Below are 19825 nucleotides of genomic sequence, written 5' to 3'. Positions count from 1 at the left end.
GGGCGGAAGGAGAGGAGTGGGGCGGTGGGGCGGAAGGAGAGGGGAGGAGTGTGAGGAGTCATAGGGATTAGGGAGGTTTGGAAGGAAGGGATGGGAGGGGGTTGGATAGGTCCTGGTCGCTAAGTGAGGTGGCTGTGAGGGAGCGGGTATCAGGCAGAGTGGGGGGGACTGGGAGAAAGGGAAGTTGAAGAAAGGAGGTGATTCTGCTCGGACCGAGGGAGGGAAGGGGTTACCCAGGGAGGAAAGGGGGTAGTACAGCATTGCTGAAGGAGAGTGGGGAGGGAGAGAGACGGAATGTAGTTGTGGGGAAATCGGGGAACAAAGTGAGGGGAGGAGTGGGTGGAAAAGCAGAGAGGAGGAGGGAACAAGGGGAACGTAGGGAACATAGACAAGGGGAGAGGGCTGGAGGAGAGGTGGTCTATGGAGGGGGGTGGCCGAAAGGGATAGGGGGGAGGAGATGAGAATGTAGTGCCGGGACGGTGCAGAATGGACGAGGAGCGTGTTAGCTAGAGGTAATGCTGAAGTGAAGAGGGGAGGGGCAAACTGTGAGGGGGGAAGAATAGGAGGGGAGGTCCGAGGGGAGAGAAGAGGGTCGGCCTGTGCCTCCCTAGGGTGCAGCCTGTTGGAGAGTGGGGGGGTCAAGGGAGGAGAAAGGGAGTAATTGGTGGAGCTGGATGGAGAGTCAAGGGATAGCCCGGTCGCAGGGGAGGGGAGTAGGGAAGGGAAGAGGCGGTCAAAGAGAGAGAGATAGGTGTCTTTGGCTTGTATCATAACATTACCGTTGTTATAGAGTGAGAGAGTGAGGGAGCCGTTAAAGCCCGCAGAGGGGGACATTTTTAGCTGTTTCCCATGAGGGATAGAGGAGGAGGAGGTGACTTTAAAGGAATTGTAAAAGCTGGTAGACCAAGAGGGTATGTCGTGCGTGAAGAAAATTAGATCGTTTTTGAGCCCCCCATACCGACCATTGTAAAACTGATCGACAAAAAGGGAATCAGGGAAACATTCAATGGTGTTATGCTTGAAACGTTTTGCTGCAGTTTTGGTCAGGTTAGGAGGGTAGATGATTTTGTAGCAATTAATTCCAGACTTAATTCGAGCGGTGGCCATGTTGGGAAATTGTGGAGGAGGCGGGTGGTGGGGATGAGGGAAGGGTGTTACTAGGACGGTGGTGGTGAGGAGAAGAATGAGTGCAAGAGGGGGGCACAAAATCCAGGCGTCGGGTGACGGATCCTGAGTTATTGAGGAGACGGGAAAGTGAGGCGATTAGGGATAGATTGATACTTCAGAACAAGGCTGATTCAATAAGATAGGACTGCAGATGGAGTGGTGTAAGAGGTAAATCACTGTACTTATCATCCTGAGATATAAACCATATAAAGCACAGCATCACAATAGGTGTCAAACGCATTATACCAGTCTGAGGAGGGCAGAGGGAGGGGGTAGGACCCGGTGCATTTTAAGGGGGGAGGTGAGTCTGAGGAGGGCAGAGGGAGGGGGCAGGACCCGGTGCACTTTAAGGGGAGGAGGTGGGTCTGAGGAGGGCAGAGGGAGGGGGCAGGGCCCGGTGCCTTTAAGGGGAGGTGAGTCTGAGGAGGTCAGAGGGAGGGGGCAGGGCCCGGTGCACGTTAAGGGGGGAGGTGAGTCTGAGGAGGCCAGAGGGAGGGGGCAAGACCCAGTGTACTTTAAGGGGGGGGGGTGAGTCTGAGGAGGCCAGAGGGAGGGGGCAGGACCCGGTGCACTTTAAGGGGAGGTGAGTCTGAGGAGGGCAGAGGGAGGGGGCAGGACCCGGTGCACTTTAAGGGGAGGAGGTGGGTCTGAGGAGGGCAGAGGGAGGGGGCAGGGCCCTGTGCCTTTAAGGGGAGGTGAGTCTGAGGAGGTCAGAGGGAGGGGGCAGGGCCCGGTGCACTTTAAGGGGGGGCGGTGAGTCTGAGGATGGCAGAGGGAGGGGGCAGGGCCCGGTGCACTTTAAGAGGGGGATGAGTCTGAGGAGGGCAGAGGGAGGGGGCAGGACCGGGTGCACTTTAAGGGGGGGCGTGAGTCTGAGGAGGGCAGAGGGAGGGGGCAGGACCCGGTGCACTTTAAGGGGAGGGTGGTGAGCCTGAGGAGGGCAGAGGGAGGGGGCAGGACCCGGTGCACTTTAAGGGGGGAGGTGAGTCAGAGGAGGGCAGAGGGAGGGGGCAGGACCAGGTGCACTTTAAGGGGAGGGGAGTCTGAGGGGGGCAGAGGGAGGGGGCAGGGCCCGGTGCACTTTAAGGGGAGAAGGTGAGTCTGAGGAGGGCAGAGGGAGGGGGCAGGACCCGTTGCACTTTAAGGGGAGAAGGTGAGTCTGAGGAGGGCAGAGGGAGGGGCAGGACCCGGTGCACCTCAAGGGGGCAGTGAAGTTACAGAACCCAGACTCCCCCTTTTGTTTATATTTTTAGACCTACAATGCCTTTCATAATATATCAACTATATACGAGTATTGTGCACTTTTATTGGTTCATATCTTTCTGGTTTATACAAATTAGGGGTTTCCTCTGATCACACTGGGCTTATTGAGGCAGGAAGGAGTATTTTGACCTAATTGTCCTCTGATGACGTTCTCTTTTCTTCCCCTCTGCAGACACTTGAGACTTAAACATCATTATATCGGAATGGGGAGAACGCAGGCTCCAGGAAAGAAAGTGAAAGTGCAGCGGTCACCTCAATCTGTAAGAGCCATACTCCCATCTTCTCCTGTCCATGACGTCTCAGCTTCAAGATCCCGAAATAATGCTCAGATGGACCTTAAGCTGGAGTCCCTTTCAGGGAACCTGTCCCACATTATCCTCTTATCCATGCTGGAGCAGTTGGAAGCCAAACTGGATGACTTGCAGAATACCCTAAAGGACGTACCGTCTAGAGTCGCTGGGTTTATGGAGCAAATCTGGATTGCAAAGAGTCAATATCCCCTTCCAAATGCTGGGGTGTCTTTGGAGATGGTTTGTCCAATGAGCATTAGAGATTGTGCTGTTAGCCAGTCTCCTGCGACACCTCAGCTGGACAGGCCAGGTGACCCAAGCTTGTGTCTTCAGCCAGTGTTTGCTGATAGGCATGCACGAAAGCAGGACTGTAGGCTCTCCTCTCCAACCTATGTTAAAGTGCGCCCAGATGAGTCAAGTCTTTATCTACAACCAGTGTTGCCAGATCGACGTGACCCACTGCAGGGCAGGAGCATGCAACCTGGGTTTTCAGATGTACATGAGTTGCAGCAGGACCAGTACATGCAACCTGGGTTTCCAGATGGAAATGAACTAAAACAGGATTGTACTGAATCCAGGTGCCCTCAGACAGATCATTCAGTGAGATCACTGAATGGAAAGCTGTGTCTTCAGCAGGAATTTGTTGATGGGCAGACACCACAGCAAGACCACAACATACAGCCAGTGTCCCCAGAAGAGAGGGAACCAGATAAGCACCTGAAGCCAGAACCATCCCCTTTGTCTGCTAATAGTTGGGACCAGCAACAGAACTTCTGCCCACGCCCACTATTTCCTGCTGGAGATGAGCCACCGCAAAACCACTGTAAAAAGCCTGTTTTACCAAATGCAAAGGAACCAGATGAACAAGTGCAGGAAGAGTTGATGTGTTTTGATTGCCAAGATCCCCAGGAGAACCAGTGCCTACAACCTGTGTCACCTGATGGAAAGGCACCATGTGAACACTTACAGTCTGGGTTATTGTCTCTTGATGGCTTCGGGTCACAACAAACCCATTGCCTACAGTTAGCATTTCAAGATACCCAGAGTCAACAACACCTGTGCTTGAAACAGGAATTTCCATACGCACAGGGTCCAAATGTGGACTACGAGCTAGAGTCTTTACATCGAGAGCTAGAATCAATGCGTCCTGAAGCACAGGAACCAGATCAGAACTACAAGGTGGAACCACTACACCCTGTAGAGCAGGATTCAAATCAGAATGACAAGCTAGAACCACCCTGGTGTGATGCACGAGGTTCATATCAGAACGACAAGCTAGAACCACCCTGTACTGATGCACATGGTTCATATCAGAAAGAGAAGCTAGAACCACCCTGTACTGATACACAAGGTTCATATCAGAACGACAAGCTAGAACCACCCTGTACTGATGCACAAGGTTCATATCAGAACGACAAGCTAGAACCACCCTGTACTGATAAACAAGGTTCATATCAGAACGACAAGCTAGAACCACCCTGTACTGATGCACAAGGTTCATATCAGAACGACAAGTTAGAACCACCCTGTACTGATGCACAAGGTTCCTATCAGAACGAGAAGCTACAACCACCCTTTAGTGATGCACGAGACTCGGATCGGAACTCCGTACTCGAACCACTGCGTCCTGAATCAAAAGATCAGCATCAGAACTACAAGTTAGAACTGCTCTGTTCTGATGAGCGGGGTCCTTCTGTGCCCCCATCATGCCTAGGACTGGATACAACTACTGCTGATCAGGATGCCCTTACAAACTCAATGGAGAGAGGAAATACAAAATCGCATATATTGCTGTTAAAAGCCTTCCCAGGTATGTGTTTCGGTATAAACGGACACTCAAATGCATACTAACTAGCTTCTCAAAATGCATATTGTCAGATTTCAGTAAGTCTCCGAGGCGAGGAATATGGTTTGGGAGAACCCCCTGAGCGATACTGACCCCCCAGAGTACGAGTACACTGGGTTCAGATGTGTCCCTGCAGTCCCCCCTTGTTTCTAAACGGCACTGCAGCCTTCCTGTGCAGAAACAGCCCTGGTAATTGGACTCTGCATGAGACAAGTAGAACAGTAGCTCTTATCCCTCCTTTTTTTTAATTCACATTCCAGGCGGAAGAACTGGGAATATCGCTATTTATTTGAGGAATCACTGGCAGAAATCAAACTTCATTGTCAGATGCAAGTGATGTGGTATTCCTTGAGAATAGCCAACATGCACAATCTAGAGAGTGAATTGTGTTTCCTGTTACCCAGTTACAATGGGTAAGACACAGCCCTGTCCAGTTCCTAATACAAAAACCAAAGTATGTACTCAGCCTCAACAGCAGAACAGTGATGTGCTTGCCTCTGCAGGGTTCTCCAACTCAGATACACTAAGTGCTTTGTTATGTGTCACCTGTGAGTTCACCCATCCGACTTTAGCTCAGTCCTAACTGTGTTTTTAATTGCTTTATGGGCAGGACAAACATAGCAGTGATCTTCCTTCAACTGCATCCTGCCTTTAGAGAACTCTTTTTACCAATGTAAATGTCATTGCATCATCACTTGTAACATGCTGAGTTAGGGTTTGCATGGCTGCAGTGTCAGTTACAGATTGTGGGTCTAACCATAGCTTGCAAATTTCAGTGGTTTGTCGGCTTTTAGGTCTTAACCATAAATACCATAAATAAATGCACCCTTGTTTTTTAAGTGAATTTCTGATGGTCTTTTTGTATAGACCTGTTAAGGTGTTATAACAAAACCAACTATACCTTCATGTTAACCTTTCTCAGTGAAAATATATTAGGGATAAAACGTTCATTATAAGGATATTGCAAGTCAACGAGGAGTTCCATAACCATATAGAAGAATTTCACGAAGGCAGAGTTCCTTCATAAGGTTTTTGTCAGGCAGTCACCTGATATTCCTGCAAGAGTGAGCTGGAGTGCGAAGCTAGGTCCCCACTCTACCATCTGGCACAATCCACCCGACCCAGAAACAGTCAAGGCAACTCTAGCCCCATGGGGAAGAGGAGAATGGGGAAAGAAAATACTGTTTCTGATTTTAAGCTCTCTGGATTCTGTCCAGGAATTTTTGTTCTTCTGCTACATCCTGAGGCAAGGTACTCTGGTTACTCATATACGTACAGCTATAGTCCCCCTCCCTAAACCTAGAGTGATGTATGGTACCTTTGTGATCTCTCTTCTCACTTGAACCTGCTTTCTCAGTAAGTGTTCTGACAGGGAGTGCGTATATTGACAGAAACTCTGGAAGTGGCAAACCTTGAGAAAGATAGACAGGAGTGGTTATTTTACAGTGACACAGATATGCGAATATTTGTACCACTTAATTGGGCAAGGAACAGGATACATACCACAGTGCTATTGGACCATGCTAGAAACCTGTGAACCGACATTCTAAATGGGGTAGACAGTTACCAGTTAAGGTATCAGAATAAGCAATCATAAATCATGTGTTTAAATTCAGAGTACATAAACCTTTTGGTTTGTCACAAAAGTTATAAAATATGCAGTGAGTTAACCCCCTCACATTTCTTTTCAGGCCTTATATATATCAACACTACATGCAAAATCACGATCGTATGCCAGTAAATATTAATAGATGTTCCCACACAGCATGCTTTCTCAATATTCAGGCTGACTTCTGTTTACAGAAATTGTTAAACGATTTTCATAGTTTCACAGGATGCCCAGTGAAAGTTATAGGCTTCCAGAAGATTCACAGAGGAAAATATTAGGCTTAAAAAAACTAGCTCTATAACTAAATATGAACAAGGACACGATTAGTAAGATAACAAAATTGCCACCATGCACACATATTACCGCCTTTACATCTTCTTTTGTTGTGAAAATGTCTATCTTTTTTTTCCACAGGAGGAGCGAGGCGTGGGGCAGCAAGGCAGCGAGGAAGACGTGAACCCGAAGAAAAGAAAACTCCTACACCGAGGATGCCAGAATGCCCGGAAACAGGTGAGTCAGAAACTGACACAGGATTACCTGCGAGAGGGCTGGAATGTCAAGCACTAGAAAGCGGGCAAACTTAAATAGCTGATCACTTCCACCTCATCTAACATGGCCGTCTCACATCACAAGACCGCTGCCTGCACATAACATCGCCCGGTCTTTGTTTCCAGCCCCAGAGGGCTGCAGAATTCACTGGCCGGCAGGTACAGGGTATGGTCGGTACAAGCCCGACAGTACATCCCCACCCCCCAATAGTCCTGCCTGCAGGGTTTGGTTTGGAAGGTTATCTGTTATGAAAAAGTCATACAAGTCTAGCAGCATGCACAAGACCAGGTCTGTATCCTTTCCAGTCAATCAGATAAGATAATTTGTTACATGTCCTTTTAGAATCCAGGGTGGCTTTAACTTCCAATTCTGGTTCTTTGTTTGTCAACAGGGCTGGTGGTTTCTGTGAGAGAACGGTTCCAGGGGCAACAGGCTTCTATAAATTAATGTGAAATACGGGATGAACACGCATGGTTGTTGGCAGGTCCAATTTCATGGCCACATTGTTTATCTTTTTTAAGATGTTGAATGGTCTGATGTATCAAGGCTGAAATTTTCTTGAACCCTTCACACAAATATTTTATGTGGGAAGGCAAACGTCTTGATCTTCCATTAGTAGTAGACCTGGTTGACGATGTTTATTTGCTTGTGCTTGGTACTGTGTCTTGGCAATAGACATATTGTCTTGTGCCTTGCAATTTATTCTTTTTAATTGGTGTCCCCCCTGACGTTTTGCCTTTGCTGATGCTATGTTTTGATTTGAAAGTGTGCTGAGGCCTGCTAACCAGGCCCCAGCACTAGTGTTCTTTCCCTAACCTGTACTTTTGTTTTCACAATTGGCACACCCTGACATCCAGGTAAGTCCCTTGTAACTGGTACCCCTGGTACCAAGAGCCCTGATGCCAGGGAAGGTCTCTAAGGGCTGCATCATATCTTATGCCACCCTGGGGACCCCTCACTCAGCACAGACACACTGCTTGCCAGTTTCTGTGTGCTGGTGAAGACAAAACGAGTAAGTCGACATGGCACTCCCCTCAGGGTGCCATGCCAACCTCACACTGCCTATGCAGTATAGATAAGTCACCCCTCTAGCAGGCCTTACAGCCCTAAGGCAGGGTGCACTATACCATAGGTGAAGGCACCAGTGCATGAGCACTGTGCCCCTACAGTGTCTAAGCCAAACCGTAGACATTGTAAGTGCAGGGTAGCCATAAGAGTATATGGTCTGGGAGTCTGTCAAACACGAACTCCACAGCACCATAATGGCTACACTGAAAACTGGGAAGTTTGGTATCAAACTTCTCAGCACAATAAATGCACACTGATGCCAGTGTACATTTTATTGTAACATACACCCCAGAGGGCACCTTAGAGGTGCCCCCTGAAACCTTAAGCAACTACCCATGTAGGCTGACTGGTTTTAGCAGCCTGCCACACTCGAGACATGTTGCTGGCAACATGGGGAGAGTGCCTTTGTCACTCTGTGGCTAGTAACAAAGCCTGCACTGGGTGGAGATGCTTATCACCTCCCCCTTGCAGGAGCTGTAACACCTGGCGGTGAGCCTCAAAGGCTCACCCCCTTTGTTACAGCACCACAGGGCATTCCAGCTAGTGGAGTTGCCCGCCCCCTCCGGCCACGGCCCCACTTATGGCGGCAAGGCCGGAGGAGATAATGAGAAAAACAAGGAGGAGTCACTGACCAGTCAGGACAGCCCCTAAGGCAACCTGAGCTGAAGTGACTCTGACTTTTAGGAATCCTCCATCTTGCAGATGGAGGATCCCCCCAATAGGGATAGGAATGTGACCCCCCTCCCCTTGGGAGGAGGCACAAAGAGGGTGTAGCCACCCTCAGGGCTAGTAGCCATTGCCTACTGCCCTCCCTGACCTAAACACACCCCTAAATTCTGTATTTAGGGGCTCCCCTGAACCTAGGAACTCAGATTCCTGCAACCTAAGAAGAAGAGGACTGCTAAGCTGCAAAACCCTGCAGAGAAGACGGAGACACCAACTGCTTTGACCCCAGCTCTACCGGCCTGTCTCCCCCCTTCTGAAGACACTGCTCCAGCGACGCTTTCCCCAGGGACCAGCGACCTCTGAATCCTCAGAGGACTGCCCTGCTCTAAAAGGACCAAGAAACTCCAGAGGACAGCAGCTCTGTTCACCCAAGACTGCAACTTTGTTTCCAAAGAAGCAACTGCAAGACAACTGCGTTTCCCTCCAGAAGTGTGAGACTTGCAACTCTGCACCCGACGCCCCCGGCTCGGCTTGTGGAGAAACAACACTTCAGGGAGGACTCCCCGGCGACTACGAGACTGTGAGTAGCCAGAGTTGCCCCCCCTGAGCCCCCACCCCGACGCCTGCAGAGGGAATCCCGAGGCACCCCTGACCGCGACTGCCTGACTCTCAGATCCCGACGCCTGGAAAAGACCCTGCACCCGCAGCCCCCAGGACCTGAAAGATCAGAACTCCAGTGCAGGAGTGACCCCCAGGAGGCCCTCTCCCTTGCCCAGGTGGTGGCTACCCCGAGGAGCCCCCCCCTTGCCTGCCTGCATCGCTGAAGAGACCCCTTGGTCTCCCATTGATTTCCATTGTAAACCCGACGTGTGTTTGCACACTGCACCCGGCCGCCTCCGTGCTGCTGAGGGTGTACTTTCTGTGCTAACTTGTGTCCCCCCCGGTGCCCTACAAAACCCCCCTGGTCTGCCCTCCGAAGACGCGGGTACCTACCTGCTGGCAGACTGGAACCGGGGAACCCCCTTTTCCATTGAAGCCTATGCGTTTTGGGCACCACTTTGAACTCTGCACCTGACCGGCCCTGAGCTGCTGGTGTGGTAACTTTGGGGTTGCTCTGAACCCCCAACGGTGGGCTACCTTGGACCCAAACTTGAACCCCGTAGGAGGTTTACTTACCTGCAAAAACTAACTAACTCTTACGCCCCCTAGGAACTGTGAAAATTACACTGTCTAGTTTTAAAATAGCTATATGTGATTTATTTGAAAAGTACATATACTATTGTGATTATTCAAAGTTCCTAAAGTACCTACCTGCAATACCTTTCATTTAAAGTATTACATGTAAAATTTGAACCTGTGGTTCTTAAAATAAACTAAGAAAATATATTTTTCTATACAAAAACCTATTGGCCTGGAATTGTCTCTGAGTGTGTGTTCCTCATTTATTGCCTGTGTGTGTACAACAAATGCTTAACACTATTCCTTTGATAAGCCTACTGCTCGACCACACTACCACAAAATAGAGCATTAGTATTATCTCTTTTTGCCACTATCTTACCTCTAAGGGGAACCCTTGGACTCTGTGCATACTATTCCTTACTTTGAAATAGTGCATACAGAGCCAACTTCCTACATTGGTGGATCAGCGGTGGGGTACAAGACTTTGCATTTGCTGGACTACTCAGCCAATACCTGATCACACGACAAATTCCAAAAATTGTCATTAGAAATTGATTTTTGCAATTTGAACTATTTTTCTAAATTTTTAAAAGTCCTGCTAGGGCCTTGTTTTAGTCCCTGTTAGCATTTCTTTTAGAGTTTAAAAGTTTTGTGAAAGTTTGAATTAGGTTCTAGAACTAGTTTTAGATTCTTAAAAAGTATTCCAACTTTTAGAAAGATAATGCCTGGTGCAGATCAGAATGTGGTGGAACTTGATCTCACACCTTACCTCCATCTTAAGATGAGGGAGCTAAGGTCTCTCTGCAAGATAAAGAAAATCCCAATTGGCTTAAGACCCAACAACAGCTCCAGGAGCTTTTGGCAGAGTTTGAAAAAGCCAACCCCTCTGAGGATGACAACCCAGAGGATGAGGATAGTGAACTGGAGGAGAATTCCCACCTTCCAGTCCTAACTAGGGAACCCAGGGACCCTGAATCCCTGATTCCAACTGTGTTAGTCAGAGATGCTGCTTCCCTCACAGGAGGGGCCAGCACCTCTGAAATCACTGAGGATAGCCTCAGTGAAGATGACCTCCTGTTAGCCAGGATGGCCAAAAGATTGCCTTTGGAGAGACAGCTCCTAGCCATAGAAAGGGAAAGACAAGAGATGGGCCTAGGTCCCATCAATGGTGGCAGCAACTTAAATAGGGTCAGAGATTCTCCTGACATGTTGAAAATCCCTAAAGGGATTGTGACTAAATATGAAGATGGTGATGACATCACCAAATGGTTCACAGCTTTTGAGAGGGCTTGTGCAACCAGAAAAGTAAACAGATCTCACTGGGGTGCTCTCCTTTGGGAAATGTTCACTGGGAAGTGTAGGGATAGACTCCTCACACTCTCTGGAAAAGATGCAGAATCTTATGACCTCTTGAAGGGAACCCTGATTGAGGGCTTTGGATTCTTCACTGAGGAGTATAGAATTAGATTCAGGGGGGGGCTCAAAAAACCTCGAGCCAGACCTGGGTTGATTTTGTGGACTACTCAGTGAAAACACTGGATGGTTGGATTCAAGGCAGTGGTGTAAATGATTATGATGGGCTGTACAATTTATTTGTGAAAGAACACCTGTTAAGTAATTGTTCAAATGATAAACTGCATCAGCATCTGGTAGACCTAGGACCAATTTCTCCCCAAGAATTGGGAAAGAAGGCGGACCATTGGGTCAAGACTAGAGTGACCAAGACTTCCACAGGGGGTGACCAAAAGAAAGGGGTCACAAAGACTCCCCAGGAGAAGAGTGTTGAGACATCCAAAAACAAAAATAGTAAAGAGTCTTCTTCAGGCCCCACAAAACCTGCACAGGAGGGTGGGCCCAGAGCCTCTTCACAAAACAATTTTGGGTACAAGGGTAAAAACTTTGATCCCAAAAAGGTCTGGTGTCGTAGCTGTAATCAGCCTGGACACCAAACTGGAGACAAGGCCTGTCCCAAGAAAAGTACCACTTCCAACTCTACTCCAGCTAACACTGGAATGGCTAGTCTCCAAGTGGGATCAACAGTGTGCCCAGAGCAAATCAGGTGTCACACTGAAGCTACATTAGTCTCTGAGGGTGGGGTGGATTTAGCCACACTGGCTGCCTGGCCTCCTAACATGCAAAAATACAGACAACAGCTCTTAATTAATGGGACAAGTGTAGAAGGCCTGAGGGAAACAGGTGCCAGTGTCACCATGGTGACAGAGAAACTGGTTTCCCCTGGTCAATACCTGGCTGGACAAACTTATCCAGTCACCAACGCTGACAATCAGACTAAAGTACATCCCATGGCTATGGTAACTTTAGAGTGGGGAGGGGTCAATGGCCTGAAACAGGTGGTGGTCTCCTCAAATATCCCAGTAGACTGTTTGCTTGGAAATGACCTGGAGTCCTCAGCATGGGCTGAGGTAGAACTGAAAACCCATGCAGCCATGCTGGGTATCCCTGAACTGGTGTGTGTCAAGACAAGGGCACAGTGCAAGGCTCAGGGTGAAAAAGTAGAGCTGGAGTCTGGAAAAAGGGCCCAGCCTACCAAGAGAAAAGGAAAGACAACTGGGAAACCAGCTGCAACACAACAACAAAAAGAGAACCTCTCTTCTCAGGAAGAAGTTCTGCCATCTGGGGGAACTGAGCCTATGGAGTTAGAGCCTTATCAGGTTGAGCTCTTAGGCCCAGGGGGACCCTCAAGGGAGCAGTTGTGTAAGGGGCAAGAAACCTGTCCCTCTCTTGAAGGCGTTAGGCAGCAAGCTGCTGAAGAGTCCAAGGGCAAGAAAACTGGAACACATAGGGTCTATTGGGAAGATGGACTCCTTTACACTGAGATCCCAAACCTGGTGCCACTAGGAGAGTGGTAGTGCCTCAGGAGTTTAGAGAGTTCATACTGATCTTAGCCCATGATATTCCTCTTGCTGGGCATTTGGGACAAACCAAGACGTGGGAGAGACTAGTCAACCACTTCTACTGGCCCAACATGTCCCAGAAAGTCAAGGAGTTTTGTGTCTCCTGTACCACCTGTCAAGCCAGTGGTAAGACAGGTGGACATCCAAAGGCCCCCCTCATTCCACTTCCAGTGGTGGGGGTCCCCTTTGAAAGAGTGGGTGTGGACATAGTGGGTCCACTTGAACCTCCCATAGCCTCAGGGAATATGTACATACTAGTAGTAGTGGATCATGCTACTAGCTACCCTGAAGCTATTCCCCTTAGGTCGACTACTGCCCCTGCAGTAGCCAAGGCCCTCATTGGTATTTTTACCAGAGTGGGTTTTCCTAAGGAGGTGGTGTCTGACAGAGGTACCAACTTCATGTCAGCATACCTGAAACACATGTGGAATGAGTGTGGAGTGACTTATAAATTCACTACACCCTACCATCCACAAACTAATGGCCTTGTTGAGAGATTCAACAAGACATTAAAAGGCATGATCATGGGGCTCCCTGAAAAACTCAGAAGGAGATGGGATGTCCTCTTGCCATGTCTGCTTTTCGCTTACAGAGAGGTGCCTCAGAAGGGAGTAGGGTTCTCACCCTTTGAACTTCTGTTTGGCCACCCTGTAAGGGGACCACTAGCTCTTGTGAAAGAAGGCTGGGAGAGACCTCTTCATGAGCCTAAACAAGACATATTGGACTATGTACTTGGCCTACGTTCAAGGATGGCAGAGTACATGGAAAAGGCAAGTAAAAACCTTGAGGCCAGCCAACAGCTCCAGAAGTTTTGGTATGACCAAAAGGCTGCAATGGTTGAATTTCAACCAGGGCAGAAAGTCTGGGTTTTGGAGCCTGTGGCTCCCAGGGCACTTCAGGACAAATGGAGTGGCCCTTACCCAGTGCTAGAGAAGAAGAGTCAGGTCACCTACCTGGTGGACCTAGGCACTAGCAGGAGCCCCAAGAGGGTGATCCATGTGAACCGCCTTAAGCTCTTCCATGATAGGGCTGATGTGAATCTGTTGATGGTAACAGATGAGGACCAGGAAGCTGAGAGTGAACCTCTCCCTGATCTCCTCTCGTCAAACCCTAAAGATGGGTGTAGGAAAGTACCATCTTGCCTGGCATGTTACCCCCATATTTCACTGTATATATGTTGTTTTAGTTGTATGTGTCACTGGGACCCTGCCAGCCAGGGCCCCAGTGCTCATAAGTGTGCCCTGAATGTGTTACCTGTGTTATGACTAACTGTCTCACTGAGGCTCTGCTAATCAGAACCTCAGTGGTTATGCTCTCTCATTTCTTTCCAAATTGTCACTAACAGGCTAGTAACCAATTTCACCAATTTACATTGGCATACTGGAACACCCTTATAATTCCCTAGTATATGGTACTGAGGTACCCAGGGTATTGGGGTTCCAGGAGATCCCTATGGGCTGCAGCATTTCTTTTGCCACCCATAGGGAGCTCTGACAATTCTTACACAGGCCTGCCACTGCAGCCTGAGTGAAATAACGTCCACGTTATTTCACAGCCATTTACCACTGCACTTAAGTAACTTATAAGTCACCTATATGTCTAACCTTTACCTGGTAAAGGTTAGATGCAAAGTTACTTAGTGTGTGGACACCCTGGCACTAGCCAAGGTGCCCCCACATAGTTCAGGGCAAATTCCCCGGACTTTGTGAGTGCGGGGACACCATTACACACGCGCACTACACATAGGTCACTACCTATGTGTAGCTTCACAATGGTAACTCCGAATATGGCCATGTAACATGTCTATGATCATGGAATTGCCCCCTCTATGCCATCCTGGCCTTGTTGGCACAATCCCATGATCCCACGGGTCTCTAGCACAGACCCGGGTACTGCCAAACTGCCTTTTCAGGGGTTTCACTGCAGCAGCTGCTGCTGCCAACCCCTCAGACAGGTTTCTGCCCTCCTGGGGTCCAGCCAGGCTTGGCCCAGGAAGGCAGAACAAAGGACTTCCTCAGAGAGAGGGTGTTACACCCTCTCCCTTTGGAAAAAGGTGTTAAGGCAGGGGAGGAGTAGCCTCCCCCAGCCTCTGGAAATGCTTTCATGGGCACAGATGGTGCCCATTTCTGCATAAGCCAGTCTACACTGGTTCAGGGACCCCTCAGCCCTGCTCTGGCGCGAAACTGGACAAAGGAAAGGGGAGTGACCACTCCCCTGACCTGCACCTCCCCTGGGAGGTGCTCAGAGCTCCTCCAGTGTGCTCCAGACCTCTGCCATCTTGGAAACAGAGGTGCTGCTGGCACACTGGACTGCTCTGAGTGGCCAGGGCCAGCAGGTGACGTCAGAGACTCCTTCTGATAGGCTCCTTCAGGTGTTGCTAGCCTATCCTCTCTCCTAAGTAGCCAAACCCTCTTTTCTGGCTATTTAGGGTCTCTGCTTTGGGGATTTCCTTAGATAACGAATGCAAGAGCTCATCCGAGTTGCTCTGCATCTCTCTCTTCACCTTCTGCCAAGGAATCGACTGCTGACCGCGCTGGAAGCCTGCAAAACTGCAACAAAGTAGCAACGACGACTACTGCGACACTGTAACGCTGATCCAGCCGCCTTCTCAACTGTTTTCCTGGTGGTGCATGCTGTGGGGGTAGTCTGCCTCCTCTCTGCACTAGAAGCTCCGAAGAAATCTCCCGTGGGTCGACGGAATCGTCCCCCTGCAACTGCAGGCACCAAAAAGCTGCATCACCGGTCCTCTGGGTCTCCTCTCAGCACGACGAGTGAGGTCCCTTGAACTCAGCAACTCTGTCCCAGTGACTCCCACAGTCCAGTGACTCTTCAGTCCAAGTTTGGTGGAGGTAAGTCCTTGCCTCCCCACGCCAGACTGCATTGTTGGGAACCGTGTGTTTTGCAGCTACTCCGGCTCCTGTGCACTTTCCGAGGGAATCCTTTGTGCACAGCCAAGCCTGGGTCCACGGCACTCTAACCTGCATTGCACGACCTCCTGAGTTGTCCTCCGAAGGCGTGGGACTCTCTTGTGCAACTTCGGGTGAGCACCGTTTCACTCCACTTCGTAGTGCCTGTTCCGGCACTTCTGCGGTGCTGCCTGCTTCTGAGAGGGCTCCTTGTCTTGCTGGGCGCCCCCTCTATCCCCTGACGCAATTGGCGACATCCTGGTCCCTCCTGGGCCACAGCAGCATCCAAAAACCCTAACCGCGAGCTTTGCAGCTAGCAAGGCTTGTTTACGGTCTTTCTGCAGGACTCTTCACGACGAGGGACATCTATCCTCCAAAGGGGAAGTTTCTAGCCCTTGTCGTTCTTGCAGAATCCTCAGCTTCTACTGTCCAGTAGCAGCTTCTTTGCACCCACAGCTGGTATTTCCTGGGCATCTGCCCACTCTCGACTTGATCGTGACTTTTGGACTTGGTCCCCTTGTTCCACAGGTACCCTTGTCTGGAAATCCATCGTTGTTGCATTGCTGGTTTTGGTCTTTCCTGCAGAATTCCCCTATCACAACTTCTGTGCTCTTTGGGGAACTTTAGTGCACTTTGCACTCACTTTTCAGGGTCTTGGGGTGGGCTATTTTTCTAACCCTCACTGTTTTCTTACAGTCCCAGCGACCCTCTACAAGGTCACATAGGTTTGGGGTCCATTCGTGGTTCGCATTCCACTTTTGGAGTATATGGTTTGTGTTGCCCCTATCCCTATGTGTCCCCATTGCATCCTATTGTAACTATACATTGTTTGCACTGTTTTCTAATACTATACTGCATATTTTTGGTATTGTGTACATATATCTTGTGTATATTTGCTATCCTCATACTGAGGGTACTCACTGAAATACTTTTGGCATATTGTCATAAAAATAAAGTACCTTTATTTTTAGTATATCTGTGTATTGTGTTTTCTTATGATATTGTGCATATGACACTAGTGGTACTGTAGGAGCTTCACTCGTCTCCTGGTTCAGCCTAAGCTGCTCTGCTAAGCTACCCTTTCTATCAGCCTAAGCTGCTAGACACCCCTCTACACTAATAAGGGATACCTGGGACTGGTGCAAGGTGTAAGTACCCCTTGGTACTCACTACAAGCCAGTCCTGCCTCCTACAATGGGTTAGTAGATGGAGTGATCTATTCAGACACCCTCTCTGACCAACAGGAATCTGACTGCAGGAAGGTCCTGCAACAGTTTGCTGAGCTCTTTTCCCTAACCCCTGGTCAGACACACCTGTGTACCCATGATGTGGACACATGAGACAGCATGCCTGTCAAAAACAAAATTTTCAGACAGTCTGACCAAGTTAAGGAAAGCATCAAAGTGGAAGTCCACAAGATGCTGGAATTGGGAGTCATTGAGCACTCTGACAGCCCCTGGGCTAGCCCAGTGGTCTTAGTCCCCAAACCTCACACCAAAGATGGAAAGAGAGAGATGAGGTTTTGTGTGGACTACAGAGGACTTAATTCTGTCACCAAGACAGATGCCCATCCCATTCCAAGGGCTGATGAACTGATTGATAAATTAGGTGCTGCCAAATTCTTAAGTACCTTTGACTTAACAGAAGGGTACTGGCAAATCAAAATGGCACCTGGAGCAAAATAAAAGACAGCATTCTCCACACCTGATGGGCATTATCAGTTTACTGTTATGCCCTTTGGTTTAAAGAATGCCCTGCTGTAGGAAAGTACCATCTTGCCTGGCATGTCACCCCCATTTTTCACTATATATATGTTGTTTTAGTTGTATGTGTCACTGGGACCCTGGTAACCCAGGGCCCCAGTGCTCATAAGTGTGCCTGAATGTGTTACCTGTGTAGTGACTAACTGTCTCACTGAGGCTCTGCTAATCAGAACCTCAGTGGTTATGCTCTCTCATTTCTTTCCAAATTGTCACTGACAGGCTAGTGACCATTTTTACCAATTTACATTGGCTTACTGGAACACCCTTATAATTCCCTAGTATATGGTACTGAGGTACCCAGGGTATTGGGGTTCCAGGAGATCCCTATGGGCTGCAGCATTTCTTTTGCCACCCATAGGGAGCTCTGACAATTCTTACACAGGCCTGCCACTGCAGCCTGAGTGAAATAACGTCCACGTTATTTCACAGCCATTTTACACTGCACTTAAGTAACTTATAAGTCACCTATATGTCTAACCTTTACCTGGTAAAGGTTAGGTGCAAAGTTACTTAGTGTGAGGGCACCCTGGCACTAGCCAAGGTGCCCCCACATTGTTCAGAGCCAATTCACTGAACTTTGTGAGTGCGGGGACACCATTACACGCGTGCACTACATATAGGTCACTACCTATATGTAGCTTCACCATGGTAACTCCGAATATGGCCATGTAACATGTCTATGATCATGGAATTGCCCCCTCTATGCCATCCTGGCATTGTTGGTACAATTCCATGATCCCAGTGGTCTGTAGCACAGACCCTGGTACTGCCAGACTGCCCTTCCTGGGGTTTCTCTGCAGCTGCTGCTGCTGCCAACCCCTCAGACAGGCAGCTGCCCTCCTGGGGTCCAGCCAGGCCTGGCCCAGGATGGCAGAACAAAGAACTTCCTCTGAGAGAGGGTGTGACACCCTCTCCCTTTGGAAAATGGTGTGAAGGCAGGGGAGGAGTAGCCTCCCCCAGCCTCTGGAAATGCTTTGTTGGGCACAGATGTGCCCAATTCTGCATAAGCCAGTCTACACCGGTTCAGGGACCCCTTAGCCCCTGCTCTGGCGCGAAACTGGACAAAGGAAAGGGGAGTGACCACTCCCCTGACCTGCACCTCCCCTGGGAGGTGTCCAGAGCTCCTCCAGTGTGCTCCAGACCTCTGCCATCTTGGAAACAGAGGTGCTGCTGGCACACTGGACTGCTCTGAGTGGCCAGTGCCACCAGGTGACGTCAGAGACTCCTTGTGATAGGCTCCTTCAGGTGTTAGTAGCCTTTCCTCTCTCCTAGGTAGCCAAACCCTCTTTTCTGGCTATTTAGGGTCTCTGTCTCTGGGGAAACTTCAGATAACGAATGCATGAGCTCAGCCGAGTTCCTCTGCATCTCCCTCTTCACCTTCTGATAAGGAATCGACCGCTGACCGCGCTGGAAGCCTGCAAACCTGCAACATAGTAGCAAAGACGACTACTGCAACTCTGTAACGCTGATCCTGCCGCCTTCTCGACTGTTTTCCTGCTTGTGCATGCTGTGGGGGTAGTCTGCCTCCTCTCTGCACCAGAAGCTCCGAAGAAATCTCCCGTGGGTCGACGGAATCTTCCCCCTGCAACCGCAGGCACCAAAAAGCTGCATTACCGGTCCCTTGGGTCTCCTCTCAGCACGACGAGCGAGGTCCCTCGAATCCAGCGACGCTGTCCAAGTGACCCCCACAGTCCAGTGACTCTTCAGCCCAAGTTTGGTGGAGGTAAGCCCTTGCCTCACCTCGCTGGGCTGCATTGCTGGGAACCGCGACTTTGCAAGCTACTCCGGCCCCTGTGCACTTCCGGCGGAAATCCTTCGTGCACAGCCAAGCCTGGGTCCACGGCACTCTAACCTGCATTGCACGACTTTCTAAGTTGGTCTCCGGCGACGTGGGACTCCTTTGTGCAACTTCGGCGAGCACCGTTTCACGCATCCTCGTAGTGCCTGTTTCTGGCACTTCTCCGGGTGCTACCTGCTTCAGTGAGGGCTCTTTGTCTTGCTCGACGTCCCCTCTCTCTGCAGGTCCAATTTGCGACCTCCTGGTCCCTCCTGGGCCCCAGCAGCGTCCAAAAACGCCAAACGCACGATTTGCGTGTAGCAAGGCTTGTTGACGTCCATCCGGCGGGAAAACACTTCTGCACGACTCTCCAAGGCGTGGGGGATCCATTCTCCAAAGGGGAAGTCTCTAGCCCTTGTCGTTCCTGCAGTATTCACAGTTCTTCAGCCTAGTAAGAGCTTCTTTGCACCAACCGCTGGCATTTCTTGGGCATCTGCCCATCTCCGAGCTGCTTGTGACTTTTGGACTTGGTCCCCTTGTTCCACAGGTACCCTCAGTCAGGAATCCATCGTTGTTGCATTGCTGATTTGTGTTTTCCTTGCATTTTCCCTCTAACACGACTATTTTGTCCTTAGGGGAACTTTGGTGCACTTTGCACTCACTTTTCAGGGTCTTGGGGAGGGTTATTTTTCTAACTCTCACTATTTTCTAATAGTCCCAGCGACCCTCTACAAGGTCACATAGGTTTGGGGTCCATTCGTGGTTCGCATTCCACTTCTGGAGTATATGGTTTGTGTTGCCCCTATCCCTATGTTTCCCCATTGCAT

The 19825-nt window shown here is 49.6% G+C and overlaps 1 protein-coding gene across 1 annotated transcript in view; it reads left to right on the top strand.

Moving 5' to 3' along the window:
* Nucleotides 1–19825, top strand: part of LOC138293762 (uncharacterized) — a 62259-nt gene that overhangs the window by 4480 nt on the left and 37954 nt on the right. Inside the window, 2 exon segments of the mRNA XM_069233103.1 lie at nucleotides 2603–4530; nucleotides 6590–6685. Coding sequence (XP_069089204.1) covers nucleotides 2634–4530; nucleotides 6590–6685 — 1993 coding nt within the window. The 5' untranslated portion in view covers nucleotides 2603–2633.

This window comes from Pleurodeles waltl, chromosome 4_2 (assembly GCF_031143425.1).
Source record: "Pleurodeles waltl isolate 20211129_DDA chromosome 4_2, aPleWal1.hap1.20221129, whole genome shotgun sequence".
In the NCBI taxonomy this organism is placed as follows: Eukaryota; Metazoa; Chordata; class Amphibia; order Caudata; family Salamandridae; genus Pleurodeles; species Pleurodeles waltl.
The sequence above is the reverse complement of the archived record's forward strand: the minus strand, read 5'-3'. Positions and strand labels throughout refer to the sequence as shown.